Source organism: Anser cygnoides, chromosome 8 (assembly GCF_040182565.1).
Source record: "Anser cygnoides isolate HZ-2024a breed goose chromosome 8, Taihu_goose_T2T_genome, whole genome shotgun sequence".
In the NCBI taxonomy this organism is placed as follows: domain Eukaryota; kingdom Metazoa; phylum Chordata; class Aves; order Anseriformes; family Anatidae; genus Anser; species Anser cygnoides.
The window spans coordinates 3927980-3945283 of record NC_089880.1 but is presented as its reverse complement, the minus strand read 5'-3'; the positions used below and the strand labels follow the sequence as shown (position 1 = coordinate 3945283).

The 17304-nt window shown below is 40.3% G+C and overlaps 1 protein-coding gene across 2 annotated transcripts in view; it reads right to left on the bottom strand.

Moving 5' to 3' along the window:
• The window catches only part of PLPPR4 (phospholipid phosphatase related 4), a 31494-nt gene extending 15244 nt beyond the window's left edge, over positions 1–16250 (bottom strand). Inside the window, exons 1-3 of one of the 2 annotated variants that reach the window (XM_067001922.1) lie at positions 16071–16203; positions 14470–14582; positions 2760–2945 (exon numbers count right to left, since the gene is read on the bottom strand). In XM_067001922.1, coding sequence (XP_066858023.1) covers positions 2760–2945; positions 14470–14478 — 195 coding nt within the window. In that variant the 5' untranslated portion in view covers positions 14479–14582; positions 16071–16203. Of the gene's footprint in view, positions 1–2759; positions 2946–14469; positions 14583–16070 lie in introns of both variants that reach the window. The other variant, XM_048067198.2, reaches the window with a different exon arrangement.
• Between the last annotated feature and the right edge of the window lie 1054 nt (positions 16251–17304).

Sequence of the window (17304 nt, the reverse complement as noted above, 5' to 3'; positions counted from 1 at the left end):
TTCTGAATGAATAAGTAGAGAGAAAATATATCACACGATCAGAATCAGAGCTCACTGAAGAAAATGGAAGTCATCTTGCAAGTCGGGTATATCTATATTCTGCACACAAAATATCCATGCTGTTAATTTCATACAACTCCAGTTGCTCTATACTGAAGTCTCCTGTGCTTCATGTATAGAAAATCTCACAAGCCATAAGACATATGCCAATGAGATGTAATTTTCTGTAGTACTTCAAGGCTACAGAACAGGCCTGGTTAAAAGCAGTTTCTGCTCATTGGTAATGAACAAAAACCAACTAACTAACAAACAAAACCCTCCAACAATAAGCACAAATAAATAAATAAAGCCCCAAACCCACAAAATGCTTCAGTAATAATGTCTTGGGAAAATACATTTAAAATGCTAGATTTGCTGTAAAAATAACTATTGTAAAGTGAACAGATTTAAAATACACTACAGGTTTGGGAAAAAAATTGAGTACACAAACAAAAATAATGCAGAAAGAATCTAAGTCCTACTCCAGTATTTATATGATGCTTTAAGGAGGGATTGAGGTTGGAATTTGCTCATCTGCCCCTTTTCTTTCTTATTTACATTCTTTGGTAATCTTTAGAGATGTCGCCTAGTTGCACCTGTTTTTGACTGAGCTTTCATGACCTTCTGTCTCATACTTCCCTAAGTACCTGAACTTCAGGCTGAGGCTAGCATAGGTTATGTTACTGGAAATTCTTAATTTCTCACGTAGCTTCATGCTTTCTTTTCTGTATTTTACAGGTTTATAAAGTGTGTTATTCATTGAATTATTAATGAAAACTAAATCATATAATGCTGAACTCTGCAAGATGACAATGGAACAAGTGTAATCTTTTTGCATGGAAAATAAAAGAAGAATTGAATTTTAAAAATGTTTTTCTAGTACAGAAGTGCTACTGAGTAGCTGATGCAATACACCATCTTCAGTGCCTTTTATTAAAGGACTTTGTGTATTTTACACTATCTGGGCCCATTACCAACCTAATACAAGAATCATATTTATGCTCATACATCTATGTGAAGTATACCTTCCTAAGGCTTGCAGCTTTTAAGCAGTTGCACTTACAAGCTTTGTGATTTACCTTCTTTACCATTGTAATGTTTGATAGGCTTGCTTCAATGTCTGAGTTTCTCTCATGGCATGGTTTTGGTTAGTTGTGTCTGTAATGCAGGTAGGAGAATGATTCAAGGAAGAATAACATTCCCTATTGCAATGCTGAAATAATTTAACTGTGCTGAATCAAAGACCTTAATAAGCACTCTGTAATGAAATGGGCATCTTTCATCTCTGCTGAAGGCATCTGGCATTTTCCAGGCTTGACATAAACTCTCTCTGAAGAAAAATTTTGGCTTTTACCCCTTCTTCAGCCTACTGTGCCCGAAGTGAGCCTATATAGATTCCTTCTACAGCTGTTTCATGAAAGTCCACTTTCTGGTTATCAGAAACACTGTTTAAATGCAGAAAACCTAGCCAAACTACAATATCAACAAGTTTTCTTTTTATCTTTTGCATCTTTTTTTTCTTTTTTTTTTTCTTTTTTTTCTGCAATTGGCTGCACAAAGAACACCGAGACAGCTTCTACTTGCTAAATAAGTATTTTTAGCCTGATGGTTGTGCAAAATCCTTCAAAAATGGTTTCTAAAGCAACCAAAATCACACACAGTTGAGTTCAGTTAAAAAAAAAAAAAAGGAAAAAAAAACCCACATCCTGACAAGCAAAGGAACAGCACTTGATGATTTTTATGGTGGCATCATATTTTATAGATTTTGTGATTGTAAAATGGCTAGTTCCTTATAAAAGGAACAAACTGGCTGAATTTAAGGGAATTCAGTGGAACTGGCATACATTTGCAGCTGGTGCTGCAGAGGTGCCTAACCAAGGCACCCAGTCATTGCTGTCAGAGGAGAGAGGAGACCCTTTCAGAAGGTTGACTCAGCTGGACTTTCTGTTTCGATTTACCCGAGAGGAGTGGTGTGAGAATGTCTCCCATCTGAGGTGCCAAAAATCAGACACAGTGAATCTCCTCTGGTCTTTAGATTTCTTTTTAATTTGATACAGCAATTCCAGCAGGGACAATACTTACCTGCAACAGACAATTTATTTTACTTGCTGCACAAGTGACCAAACTGCTCGTATTCTGACAAGAAGTTTCTGTTCTGCTGAAATCATCTTCTCCCTTTGGATGGGCCGCTAAACCAGTCTACCTGTTCTTAATGACTAACTCACAATTTAGAGGAGTCCCAGTGCTGTTTGGGAAACTGTAATTGATTTCACTGACAAGGCTGATAGACCTTCTTACTGAACAAAGCTAGTTCTAACAAAAGTGGCATGTTCAGTGCTGTAAATTAAAGGCTTCCATTTTCAACAGAATCTTGAATTTTTGGTTTATCTCAGAGTATGAAGGCAACCCATCTGTAAAAGGTTAAAATATTTGTATAGCATAACAGAACGATTCAAACTATTCTCACCCAACTGCTGATGCTGTTTCTTAACGTTAGTACTCACAATCAGTATAAAGAGAATAGACGAAGTGCTACAGGGAATGTTTTAAGGAGTGTGTGTCTCCTTCTGCTATGGAAGAATAGAATTGAATTTAAAATCCTAATGTAACTTATCTGGAAGACACTCCGCTGCCACATTGAAGACAAAGGAGCTATTTTCTTTATGTCAATTGAAAATGTTCAAAATTTTTAATAAGTGACCGTGGCACCTCAAACTTACCGTAATTGATGGTCCAGCAAACACCAGACTAAGCAACATCAAAAAGGGAACAGCCTCTTGTGTAGGTTCAATATATGGCATACTCAGACTCTTGTCATAGCAATTAAATCCCGAGTGAACTGGCTTGAAGACATCAGTAAGTTCAAGAAAATAAAGGCTAACAACAGAAGATGCCAATATTGGCAACTAGAAAAGAAGAAAACAACAAATTACTGTTCAGAAATTGAATAGTAATACTTTTGCAAAGACAACATTGTCTGTTAATAAATCTCTGTGATGTCTGATTTTTACACCTCAGTGTTCCTTATTATATCTGTTACCATCTTTAAATAACTAATTCTATAGAGATATCATAGTATTCAGTTGATATCAAGTAACTGTTGTCTACCAAGCTAGTTAAAATACTCATTCCAACCTTCAGCCCATATAATTTAGCCCTTTCATTCATGAAACATTAATGGACAGATTTATTTTTTAATTTTTTATTTTTTTAAGTAAGTACACAATTTCAGTCTCCCATGTGGGGCCTCACCTTTCTGCTGCTCATCCTCACCCTTTTTGGTCCTTTATCAGCCATATATATAACAGTATTTATAACCAAACCAATTTTTATTAAGTTTCAAAGTAACAGTTAATGAAAAACACTACCCAGTGCTTGCCTAGAATCTAAATATATAGTAACACAGTGTTTTGCCTTAGCACATTCATTTTGTAATTCTATCAAAAAGCAATTAACTTTGGCAAGATTCAGTCTGTGTAGAACCATGATGACTGTGGTTCACAGTTCTTTTATCCTCTAGCTATTTAATGATTTTAGCCATCACAATTACTTCTAGTAATTTATTAAGAGCAAAGTTAGCTCCTCTGGGGATAAATTCACCTCAGTGTACCACCAACTCCTGAAAGCACAGATTCAAGCAGTAAATCGCTGTGGAAGGAAGTCTTTCAGGATGAGTAATAGCAAAAATGCATTTTGAAGCCAATGGTTGATGAGTAGGCAGGGCAGCCCTTCCCCAGATTGGGCAGTGGGGCATTCAGAGGTGACCAGCAGCATGTGATAGTTCTTTGCATCCTCTTAGTGAATGCCTAGTAAATGCTCAAAAAAGTTTTATGGTTGTTATTTCCCAGAGTCCTCACTTGACAAGGCAATATTGCAACCACTGCCTGCTCCTCCACTGTGATGCAATGGCTCCCTCCCTATGTCTCTGCTGCCTATCTGCTTCCTTTTCTCCTTTACTTATATATATATTTTTTTTTTAAGATGGCTATCACATTAACTTCTCCTCACTATTAACTGCAGCTGAAAAGCAAAAACTTGAAACAACTAAATATATTTGCTTTGACAGATAGAATCATAAAAATTAGATAAGGTTGTATTGTACATCTTGAGAAAAAAAATACTCCCCTTTTCCATCAGGCACCTCACGTTATAAGGAGTAGGAACTGCCCTGACATAATTTCAGGCATGCTGAGATTATATTATACTTTCAATCTTCTGTATACATTTACAAAAAAAAAAATATTGTTTGATTAAAATCAGTATCATTTGTCCCATTCTATAATAAAATAAAAAGCAGAGGTAAAACTGAATAAATATTTATACTGGAAAAATTATGAATAAAAACTATAAAAAACAAACTATATGTGGAAGAGGGACAATGGTTTCTTGCATTAACTAGTCATTTTCAGATTTTTAAACACTGGGCTTTCTAAATGTAGATTTTTTGTACATACAATATAATTTTGTGTGGTTAGGGAAGAAGGATACTATCTAAATTTTACTGAAACGTACTTCTTAATACAACTTAGGTTTTGCACGAAAAGAACACCTTTTGCTATTTTCAAAAGTGTTCTAAATATACTGAAGTTAGAGATCAGAACGATTTTGCTTGCCTAGTTATCTGTGTTCAAGTTGATTCCATCGTAATCTTATCTAGTAGCGAAGATGTGATGATGTAGAAAGGGAATGGGTATTGGCACCTTAAATGAAGCTAAGTACCGTGAGCATTACAAAAAGATCAGGCATCTAGCAAGTTTGTTTCAATAACTAGTTTATATGTGTATAGGTATAGCTGGAGTCCAGGATCCTTGTGGGTCCCTTTCAACTTGGGATATTCTGGGATTCTATGCCATGTGCACTCACATACTATATTACACATATGTTACGTATAGCATATAATAAAAACACGTAAGATGTAATATATTTCAATATGTATCGAATATAATATGAATACACAATATATAAAATGACTATTATATAATATGTATTTATACTATGTTGGAATAATTATTTAAAAGGTAACTTGAGTCCTGCTTCCTACTCATTACAGGAAGAAGTCCAGTTCTTTAGTTGGACACATTATTTAATTATACTTCTCACATCCTGCTGGACACAGTCCCTATTAACTATACTACAGGCATGCACAATTAGTCACGATAATGACTGTTTCCAGTCATTATACAGATGTGTAGGGATATAAGAGGACTTCCTTAAGTCTTCATACTAAGGATTTATTTTATATTTTATATTTTATATTTTATATTTTATATTTTATATTTTATATTTTATATTTTATATTTTATATTTTATATTTTATATTTTATATTTTATATTTTTATATTTTTATATTTTTATATTTTTATATTTTTATATTTTATATTTATTTTATTTTGTGGAACTGGGTGCTCTTCTTCCCACACTGCACAGAGACTGTAGAGCTGTTTGGGATAAGGAGCATCCTGTCCAGAAGGCTTCTACAGCGTGTGCTACCCTGGTGTGCAGGGAGCTTGAGCAGTCTCTTCCACTCTTGCTTGGACACTGAGACTGCATTTGAGCTCATGCATATTGCAAATTCACTTCTGCACAGCATTTAAACGTTGAGGCACTGGCAATATCTTATTAACTATTTGAAAGCCATACCTAAATGACTTAGCAAGGGGCCAGGTCCTGTGAGACAAAGTATCTTATAAAAAGACATAAACCTATTCCAGTGAGCTAAATGATCAAGATACGCACAGGGTCTATTACCCTTCTGATGTCTCTTCATCTAGGTTTCCCCAAAGGTTAATTTTCTAGGATGGGAACACAGGGCAGGAAAACTCATGGAACATTTTGCATTCAGAGTTTCATCTTCATTGTATATTTTTCCATTTCTCTAACACTGAGAACAGGAAAGCCTCTCCTGAACAACTGGCCCGTACCATAAGTCCATCTCTACTCTGGTTATGGTACTCTTAGGCAAGCAACTGTTTTAAATGGCAATATCAAACAATCACAAGTAGGTGAAAGACTAAGTGACTTTTTATTGTGAACCACTAAAAAAAGATGTGGACAACTATCATTTTTTTAAAAAAGCTGCTGTATGTTAGCTGTAATTTAAGTGTTAATTACAAAAATCAAAGAATCATGAAAATTATATTTCATTATCTTACAGTTCCACTACAGGACTCCCATATTATTTCTGACTGTAATTACCCACTGTGCTAAAAGAAAAGAAATAATTCTAAAGGACTGTGAATACCTAACATAACTGCTTACAATACTAATGAATAGGTTTATAGTCAATTTGCTATATACGGTATGTCTGATCCCACAGGACATTTCTCTTCCTATCTTTTTTAAAATACAAATATAAAATGCATCTTCAAAAGGGCCAAAGAAAAGCAAACGTTTCTAAAATCTACTAAACAGTATAAGTGGCTATTTAATATATGAATATTTATGGAGTGTTCTGCTTAAGGCAGCAGTAGTTCTGTAATTACAGACTTCAGTTCCCAATACCTTGAAAATGTCAAATATAATTAGACAGTATAATGTGTATTGTTTTAATTACGAAATGGAATAGGAATTTTCCTATTCCTAAGTAGAATAATAAACTTCCCAACCTCAGCTCACATATCCTGACTAGTAAGTCTTTATACTCTTACCTCCTTGGTTGGCTAACGGAGAAGGATCCTTGTTTACCTTGCAACTTACACCTATAAATGTAGAGTTTGACCCAAGTGGTCAAACTCCCTTTGGCCTGGAGTATTAGAATTGGGACCATAATCAGCATAGTTGCTGAAAAGGTTCAATTGAGTTGTGTTTTTTATTTAATGATTATTATTATTTTATTTTATTTTTTTACTGCTAAGAGCCTTTATTAAGACCTAAGACTTTGTTATTAATATTAATAAATGTTATTAATATTACAAAGACTGCTGTATTGAGCTAGGAATTGTGCTTTTAAGTGCTTGCTCTGGAGTGAAAATGTTGGACCTTTAACTTTACTATTCCATAGTGTCTCTGCAGAGCCCTACATTTCTAATTCCTTCCCCTTGGAGAATTCCCAGATAATCAAAGCTTTGCTAAAAACAGGTTCCCTCTGCAAGTCTTACAGGCAAGCCAGTAGCAATCAGGTATTGATGGTTTCCTAAATGACACCATGGAAACAGTGAGGCTTAAACCAGAGAAAGGCAACAAATTAGCACTACCCCCATTCCCCACCCCCAGTTCTTTTGTACTTTGAAAGAATATGCAACTGGATACATGCATAATTAAATCTCTGTGAAAATTAGTAGCTTCTACAAATTCCCTTTCTCTAAAGCTGTACACTGGTAGTTACATATCTAATTCTTACATTTGCCAGCACTTAACTAGGCAGAGTCCATACGTATCTTCAAGAGCGTATCTTCAAACCCATGGGCTTTGTGAGAGCTTAGCCGTCGAGTATCACATACTCAAATGTCTAAACATGTTTTGTAGGATGTAGTTAGTGACCTCTCTTTGCTTTGCTAAAATGCACTATGGGTGTTATCTCTTTTCATGAACTCAAATCCAGATCCTCTCTCACTGTATTGGACTGTGTTGGTGGCTGCCAGGAGACACTCTTTGAATATTGGTTACAAAAGTGATTAGCCTAGGCTATATTTCAGTGAGGTTAAATGAGGAAAAAATGAAATGCCTCTTGTGCAGTCATAGCAAAATATTGAAGTTGCTGCTTACTGTGATGAGCAGAATGACTTGAGTGATTTTCCTTGAGACTGGATGCAAATACAAAGGCTGTAGAATTGCCTTGTTTTACCTGCCTGTATATGATAGGCAGAAAAGAAGAGAGAAGTATGTACATCAGCTTTCAGAGGAAGCCAAGCCACAATTAACCAGATAAAGATTAAAGACAGTATGACTAGCCCACCTGTCAAGAAGGATTAAGTAACACTTGATAGGACACTTGAATCTTTTACATTTGGAAATAACTTGTGGGCTTGGGCGGCCAAAGAATTGTTAGATCCCTAGGTTGTTCTGCAGCTCTTCCACAGCAGACAAGGAGGTCCTGGGCACCAGAGCTGCCTCTTGGTATTTCTCTTGCCTTCTGGTAATTAGGAAATCTTTTTAAGCAACCAAGTAAGCACACAGGATTGCCTCAGAGAGACAGCTAATGAATGCCATCAGTTTCTCCTCATAAAATCAACAACAGCCAAGTGCTTGGGAAAAGGATGGTCAATTTAAAAATTAAGTTGCGTTTGCACTGCAAGGCTGTGGCATTGTGGGAGATTCTATTAAAATGTATTATAAATGTCAGTCCTTGTGCCAAAGAATTCATGGTCTAAATGACAAGGCACAACAGATGGATGAGACAAAAAAGAGGGCTGTGGTGGGTTGGGGGAGACAAGGTATTTCTATTCTTAGCCAACTACTAACAGTGACTGCAGCTTTCAACCTCCATGGCTGTTGTCCTGTCGTACTTTGCTGTGAGCTTTGCAAGACAGGAGGAGAAACTGGAAAGACAGGGCTCTTCTATCCTGACAGGAATGAATACTGAGGTCATGACTATGATGTCTGAATACCTTCCAGAAAAAGGTCAAGCAGAGAAAATGTTATCAGCCCAAATGCTGCCATTTTCTCTTGTTTTTTGGAACCCATGAGCTCTTTTGCAGGGTCCTCAGCATGGCTCCTGCTCAGCTGCATCAGTGCTGTAGCTTCACCCTCAGTGAGACTGCAGTGCTGAGCTGGGATTAAGACCAAGTACAGGTTTAACAACATTGCAGACTGGGCTATCATGAGGACTTCTGAGAGATAGTACAGAACATAGGATGGATGTAGAGCAGGGAAGTCAGGTTTGTAGATTTTGTATGTTCTAAAATAATTCTTAAACCCTCATGCTTGCAAAAGAAAGCATTCAGGCCTTTTCAGAAGCCTAAAATTTGCATCTGTATAAATCTGGTTTTGCTTTTCTCTCTAAACTCCAGTTTCTGCTGCTTCTTGTACGTCTGTTTGGATGCAGGCTTAATCTGGCCCAAAGCTGTAAGGAACTGGTCTTTTCTCTGAAGGATTTTACCTAACCATTGTCTAAGTTTTGTGAAAACTAATTGCAGAGACATGATGTGGTCTTTCTTCTCCCAGATTAACTCTATTGGATTTAATTTTGACTCACAGTTTAGAATCCCAGGTGCCATTGAAATCTATTATCATTACCATTGTGGAAAATTAAGTTATCCCTATTTCCAACATTGATTTTAGAATTTAATTGAATTGTTCTGTGACTGCCAATTAGAGTGTTGCTTTAGAAATACAACAGATATCTGTGTATAATTCCTCAAACCTCTCAATCTTTTGCCAAATCTTAATGGAAAACCTCTCAGGACATGTAAGACCAAAAATAGAAATGATACACGAGTGATAAAATTTCTATTTTTTTCAGAAATTTCAAAGTCACACTTTGACTTTAGGTAATCCTAAAAGTGCTTCTTTCTCTCTCTGTTTTGTTTGTTTGTTTGTTTGTTTTGTTGTTGGTTTTGGATTTTTTTAAAGCAGCAATTATTTAGAGAGAAAAAAAAACAGCAATTGTTTAACAAAAATATTATCAAGCAGGAATAATCTAAAAATAATTTTAAAATATTTCACCTTAAGTATATGCGCTTAAATATAAAGCAAACACTTAGACAGAGATTTTACATCACCTTAAAAATACCAGGAACACATTTACTGTCAGTGTGACTTCAAAAATAATTGATGATTCATTACATTAATTATGATTACAGTTAATTATGGTTATTAATTAATTCAATGATTAGTTATAATCAATAAGTAACTACAAACAATGAGATTAGGATATAGCACGCCCTGTTGATTATGATTCTTTTCTACTGGCTGCTGTAAATCTATGGCAAAACAAGAACAGCAGCATTTCAAAAAGTTGGCTGTTTTCAGGTCAAACTTTTACTAAATTTCAGCAAGAAGTTTCCTGAAAAAACAAACAAACAAACAAACAAAAACCCCACATCTCTAGCAGACAAAGCTGTCAATCCCTGCAAACTATTACAGTTTATTCTACTCTCCAAAATACGTTTCATATGAAAAACAAAAATTACTGTGGGTGCCAACCCTCCTCCAGTGGCTTACTTCCATGCTCTTTTGCAATGTATGAACTCTCTCCCTACAAAATGAACTTTTAAGTGAAAGGATCATCAGTAAAGATTACAATGTTTGTAACAGTTCAGCTCCTGTGTAGGCAAGGTTACACAATTTACTGCTCATTTTTAATTTTGGCTGCAGAGTAATAGATTTTTAATAATTATAGAAGAAAATCACAGAAAGGGGTACAAATATTTCTACTTCTGGAAGAGGTAATTGTTTGGAAAAATGATTCTCCTTTGATTTCTAATATGTTCAGGCCTCCTTTTACTAGTGAAGTACTAGATCAGGAGGATGATGTAGGACTGAGAAGGGAATAGGACCCTCTTCCACTCAAGCTACACTGCCCAAGCAAGTAGCTGAACACAAAGGGAGATCTAACATATGGCACTGGCATTTTTTTCCCCCTCTCAGGACAACCTTAGCCCAGCCCTGGCACTTCCTTTTTTGTTACCATTTTCTGCTCATCTTCTTCTAAAAGCTAGTAGTATGCAGGCTGTACAGCTCTTCTGTAAACACGGAAGTGATGGGGAGGATATAATGTTGACAGCTTGGTCAATGAATGTTAGTTGCTTTGGATGAACAGCAGCCTCCTCAAGCCTCAGACTGGCTGTTAATATTATGGGGATGCTGGTCTCTAATGCAATGTGATAAAAAATTTGATGTCTATACTCTGTGAGTCAGCCACATTGCAAGGTTAGCTCAATAAGCAGACTGTTAAGAGTATTTCTCCACCTTCCCCTCCCCTCACACATGGTTGACTCTTTTGAGAGAAAAAGCAATATATGTGGTAAGCATTATGCTACTTCCACAGTATGGGGATCATTTCATCTTCTACAGTTTGTGTGTGAGTGTGTGTGTGTGTGTTTTTCCCCTAAGGCTAACTCAAGTGTAACCGAAAACCTACCTAGAGAGAAATGGGACTACATTGCTCCTCCAAGAAACAGCAGTGTAGTTTAACTCTTGCACTAGATACCAACATCCTGTTCTTAGGAAGGAAGATTTAGTTTTATAGCCCATTCTCCCTATGCACTTACTCTAATCACTGCATTCAGTCAGCATCTTCTGTCTCATACAGTCACACCTATACATGACTTGGAGGTGACAAAGTGCATAATTTAAATGTGGTGGCTTATGCATGGCTGAATAACTGAAAAAAAAACAACCCTCCAGATGTGACTTAGAAGTGGCACAGGGCTACCTACTGATGTGCACAAACATTTGACATTTCCAACCTAGCTCTGTCAGTAGATATTAGAAACAAATGGAAATAAAGTGTCTGGTGCTGAGACACAGTGAACATTCTTTCCATGTATTTATTTCAATGGAAGCTGATGACCTGCATTTTGCAGGCTGGAGTCCTATAGTGATAACACTTACTGCTTACTGTGCCTACTGCTCATACCACTGTTGTAAGAATTCCACTGCTCATACCACTGTATATAAGAATATATAGTCTCCTTTAGGAACCAAGAAAAGTTAAGTGTTTGCTCAGATTGACAACACCATGTCCTTTTGCATTCCCACATCTGGGACACAGGATAAAGTATTAGTGCCGCTAAAATCAAAGGCAGAATTCATAGTGCCTTCTACAAAATGAGGATTTAATCCAGGAATTTTTCAAGTGCATGAGCACAGGTGAAATCTTTTTCCTTCACTAAGAATAAATGTATCTGTCCTGCACCTAAAATATGACCATCACCTTAGGAACAGAAATTAGATAACCCTGGATATTTTCCAAATTCATATTAAAATATGAGGCATTCTCTGGGCAGCATTGGAACAGGCTGCTCAGGGAAGCGGAGGAGTCCCCATTCCTGGAGGTATTCAAAAGATGTGTGGATGTGGCACTAAGACACCTGGATTGGTGATGGGACTCAGGAGGTCAGGTTGATGGCTGGACTTAATGATTTTGAAGGTCATTTACAACCTAAGTGATTCTGTGATTTCTTCTGCAAGTGAATATACTTATATATTCTGAATATGCTGAAAAGAAACTGTCAGTTGACAAAGAGCAGAACTTCTTCCAGGAATACTCATTTCCAATATCTTCCAGAGGCATGTAGGCTTTTCCACCATGAAAAAAAATTTACACTTGCCTAGAGACTGAATTTTCATGCCAAGTTTTGACCTTCCCAGCTATGAAAATGAAGTTCAGATTACCTATACAGTCTACAGAACCCTAAAATATCACACCCATAATTAGGAATAAGACAGGCCAAGCGGCCTGGCAGTGCTCATTTTCATATGTCTCAGGTGAGCAAGATGCACGAGGCAATCTAAAGCTATTCAGCTCTCAAGAGCATGTGCTGATCAGAGGCTCTGCTATGCAGGAGTCTTACCAGCATTTTAAAATAACCTCTAAAATATAGAGTAAATCATGAAGTTTTTATTTTATGAATCATGAAAATTGAAAACATGCTTCTTTGTTAGCCTTTGATTTTTTTGGAAGATGACCCACCCACATTTTTCTGAAGCTCCATTTCTTCCTTACAGATTTTTAGTTCCTTTTCCTTTCTATGTCTTCCGAAGCTCTATCCTGCTTCTTCTTTTACTTCCTGTGTAAACGAAGAATGGCTCCAGTGATAACATTGATTTAAGACGTGCATATTGGTTTTATGTTGTGACTCTGCTGTGTTAAAATCTGTTGGTTTGAATTATTCTTAAATTAGACTGAAATCAAAATCAGGCCCACGGTATTTATTTTAAAGTTAACTGACAGTTGTCCTATGTAATTGCATTTTACCCAATCATGAAAGTTGCTGCCACCACATGCTTTCATGTATAGGAGTTATTTCCATTCATAATGTATTCCTAAGGATCTTAACGGCAGAAACACCTGTGTGTCAGAGCTCTATTTGTTTGCTGCTCTTTCTAAAGATCAGGTCCTTCTGGAGCAGAGGATTTTTTTATTTTTATTTTTTACTCATTCTTTATTCTCTTATGCCTGAAATACATCAGTTATTACAGATTTTTCCCTCTTTAACTGTGTTCTATTTTTCATTTGTATAACACAAATGCTTCCCTTTCCTACCGCTTTGGAATTTCCATTTCCTCTTTGTCCCAACGTCCTTTGTTCTCATATCTTTCCTTTTGTTTAGTATTTGAGAGAAGAAACAACCCTTTTTTATAATGTATTTTCTAAACAATTTAATTTTTCTTTACCCTAGACCTCCTAGGTCCTGATGCTAAGTGGAAGACAGCAAACTCTGATTTTCTTGTTTGAAAGTGCAAACTTGATTTCCTATGTTTATTCACTGCAATTCAGTGTGGGGAGGGACTTTCTGGTATGAATGGGACAGGAAAAATCAGAGTGCGTGGCAGAAGGGAAAAAAGACATCCATAAAAGAATTGATAGTGTCTAGAGGAGAGAGCTAAAAAGCTTGTTTCCCATCATCCATTCAATTGCCTTTCATGAAATTAAAAGGAAAGCATTAATTAAATTGGTAATTTACTTTTTTTTTTTTTTTTTTTTTTCTGGATCATAGGAGAAACCTACCTTCTGCTTACAAAAGAAATCTCTATTTCATAGTAATGCCAGTCATCCACACTGGGCAACCCTTCTGTCCAATACACTTGGGAATTTCCACTGCCAACTAAATTCTCTTTGATTGGATCCCTTTGTATGAAGTATAACTCAACCTTTGGTTCTCCTTGAGCCAATCACTACAGAAGAATGTAAGCCATCCTGTTCTTTTTCTGATGCTGTTGAAATGCTGGTATCTGCCTGTGCTACAAAGCTCTAGGAAGGCAGTGTCGTTAGTCTGATTAGAATTAGTGGGTAAATGCTGGTGGTTGTACACAGGAAACAAAACTTAAATGTTTAAATACCACCTGAATTGCTGTCACCCTTTCTTCAAGCAAGTGATTTGCGTACTCGCCTAAAATGTGCGACATGGATTCAAATCTTCCTGCTGTGTGATGGGAGAGGAATGATAGCTCAGAGATTCCTAATCAATGTATCAGGTGGATTGCAGACAGCTTTTTCCCTTGACGTTGCTTTTACTTGTATTGAATACCTAAATGTTCATCGGCTCAAAAGGGGGCACAAGTCTGCAGTCCTCAATAATTAGGACTCCTGGGGGAGAAGGGCTCACACAGGTTCTAGACTCCACTCCTGTGAAGGAATAACATCAAAGTCCTAGAAGTTCCTTAGTAGCCTGTTCTCTGAACTGAGAATTCTGATTCTCTCTTGGAGCAGCTGGGTGCTGAAGAGGCTCTGCAGTGCTGATCTCCACCTCTTTTTAGATCTAGCTGTAGATGACCCACTGAAGGTTTTAAGATTTTTAAGAGTCCACATCAGAGTGGAGAACTCACCTGCTTCATGTAGAGCCTGTACAAAGAGCCCGGTCTAATTTCTTCACTGCTTGCAGAATCGTTTCCATTATTCCTTGTAACAGCTACAGGGAGCTTCCAGGGGAAATGCCATGCTACGAGTATGGCATTAATATTATATAAGGCAACTCTTAGAGCACCAGGCACACGTTTAGTGCTGCTGCTCTGTAATTCATCCCATCTTGCTGCAGGCAAAGCCCACCAAAGAGCACAGTTCTGTCATGTTCTGCAGGATCTCTCATTGTCCCCCAGCATCAGAGTTACTCCCAGGCTGAGGCCCAGCCATCTCCTTTGCTGCTTGGATTCCCAAAGCAACAAGGATGGCATGGAGAGTGAGGAAAACTGCCTTTTCTAGGGACTTTTCCAGGCTTGACCTCTCCCTCCTGTACAAAGCCAATGTAAGTTGGATGGCACAACAAGCGCCTTCCATCAAAGGGCTTTTCTTGAGCAGGCTAGTTACAGCGACAGGAATGCCTGCTGCTTCCACAGGAACAGCCTCTGCAAAGCTTTCCGCTCGGTGCTGCGTACTTCAGGTTAGCTCCCAATCATGTCCAGGTGCTTATGAAATACGGGGGACAGAGACACCCCACTGTTACCTAAAATCCCTTCTGAACCCAATCCCTGCTTCCTTCCAGAAGACCTCCAAAGTCCTTCAAATGCACCTTCAGGTAATTCTTGTTCTATATTTTCCCCCAACGTTTATATTTCAGTATTTTTTTTTACATTAAGTACTGTGTGTGTTTTCATATGTTTATTTAGCCTATCAGTTGTAATTAATTCCTATCCCACATTTTACCAATAAGTTCTTCCCATTATTACCACAGTCTCTCTCTGAGGTAAGTCCCATGACACCTCACAGTGCCCCAGTCACTTCAGATGACCCCACTCACACAGAAACACTGTGCTCACCCCCTAAAGCATTTTCATCTCCTTCCTAAGTTTAACCCGTATTCACTCCTGATCTGGCAGTACACATGCGGCTGTGTGCTCCAAGGCAGCATCGTGCCTCCAAGTGACACACCAGGCAGCGAGTGCCTCTGCAACTCCACCTGCCACCAGCTGAGCAGCCATGGCAGGTTTTGCTCTCCAAGCACAAGGCGTGCAGAGAACCTCATTCCATTTTCATCACGGGCGTTTTTAGCTCCCTCAGAGGAAGCAGGGGGTGTACTGGGGGCGTAATCCAAGGGTCGACAAAAACATACCGCTGGCTGTCATTTTGAGATCATTTCTATTTTCCCGAGCAATCCTTACGAACGGGATTTTTATGCCAGCAAAGACCGGCGAGCGGCGTTCGCCTAGCAGCCCTCCTTGAAACGCGTCTCCGTGCCGAGAGAGCAGCGGAGCAGCCTCGGCATCTCTCTGCCCCCCGCCCCCGCACCTCCCGCACACGGCGCCCGCTCCCCGCTGCGGGCCCCGGGGAAGGCGAGGCAGCGCCCGGGGAACCCGCAGCAGGCGGCGGGGGCGCCCCGCCGGGACCGCGGCATCCCCCGGCCCCGCAGCCCCCGGAGACCCCCGCAGCCCCCCGGAGCCCCCATCCCCGCACCCGCCCGGGTCCCCGGCGCCGTCCCCGCGCGGCCGCTCACCTCCACGAAGTAGAAGCAGGGCAGGAGGGTGACGCTGTCCTTGGTCACTTTGCCCTTCGGCCGCTCCTTGGCGGACATGGTGCCGGGCTGCGGGCGGCGGCCCCGCGGCAGCGCTCCCCCGGCCGCCGGCAGCCGCGGGTCTCCTCCGCCCGATCCGCGTCCCCTGCGCCGGGCTGACGTCAGGGGGCGGCGGGGGGCGGCGGCGTTAACTCCTTCGGGACGGGCCGGCCGGGGAGGGGATGGGGGGCATGGATGGGCGGGGAGGGGATGGGGGGGTGGGATGGGGTGGGGTGGGGTGGGGTGGGATGGGGTGGGGTGGGATGGGGTGGGATGGGGAGGGGTGAGAAGGGATGGGATGGGATGGGGTGGGGTGGGGTGGGGTGAGATGGGATGGGATGGGATGGGGTGGGGTGGGGTGGGGTGAGATGGGATGGGATGGGGTGGGGTGAGATGGGATGGGATGGGATGGGATGGGATAAGATGAGATGGGATGGGATGGGGTGGGGTGGGATGGGGTGGGATGGGATGGGATGGGGTGGGATGGGATAGGATAAGATGAGATGGGATGGGATGGGGTGGGATGGGGTGGGATGGGGTGGGATGGGATGGGATGGATAGGATGGGATGGAATGGGATAAGATGAGATGGGATGGGATGGGTGGGATGGGATGGGATGGGATGGGATGGGATGGGATGGGGTGGGGTGGGGTGGGATGGGGTGGGGTGGGGTGGGATGGGATGGGGTGGGGTGGGGTGGGGTGGGGTGGGGTGGGGTGGGCTGGGCTGGGCTGGGCTGGGGTGGGGTGGGATGGGATGGGATGGGATGGGATGGGATGGGATGGGGTGGGATGGGATGGGATGGGATGGATAGTATGGGATGGAATGGGATAAGATGGGATGGGATGGGATGGGATGGGATGGGATGGGATGGGATGGGATGGGATGGGATGGGATGGGGTGGGGTGAGATGGGATGGGATGGAATGGGATGGGGTGGGGTGGGGTGAGATGGGATGGGATGGGATGGGATGGGATGGGATGGGATGGGATGGGGTGGGAAGAGGAAGGTGCCACGGAGCAAGGAAAGCTCTGGCTGCAGCCCGTAAGTGATCAGCAGCTGTGTGTATGCAGGCTGAAACACCTGCACAGCATACCAGCAGGTGTGGGGTGTGCAGGGCTGGTCCAAGGGGAGTTTGGGGCTTTTGCGTTGTTTCTGGGAAATCTTTCACCTGAAA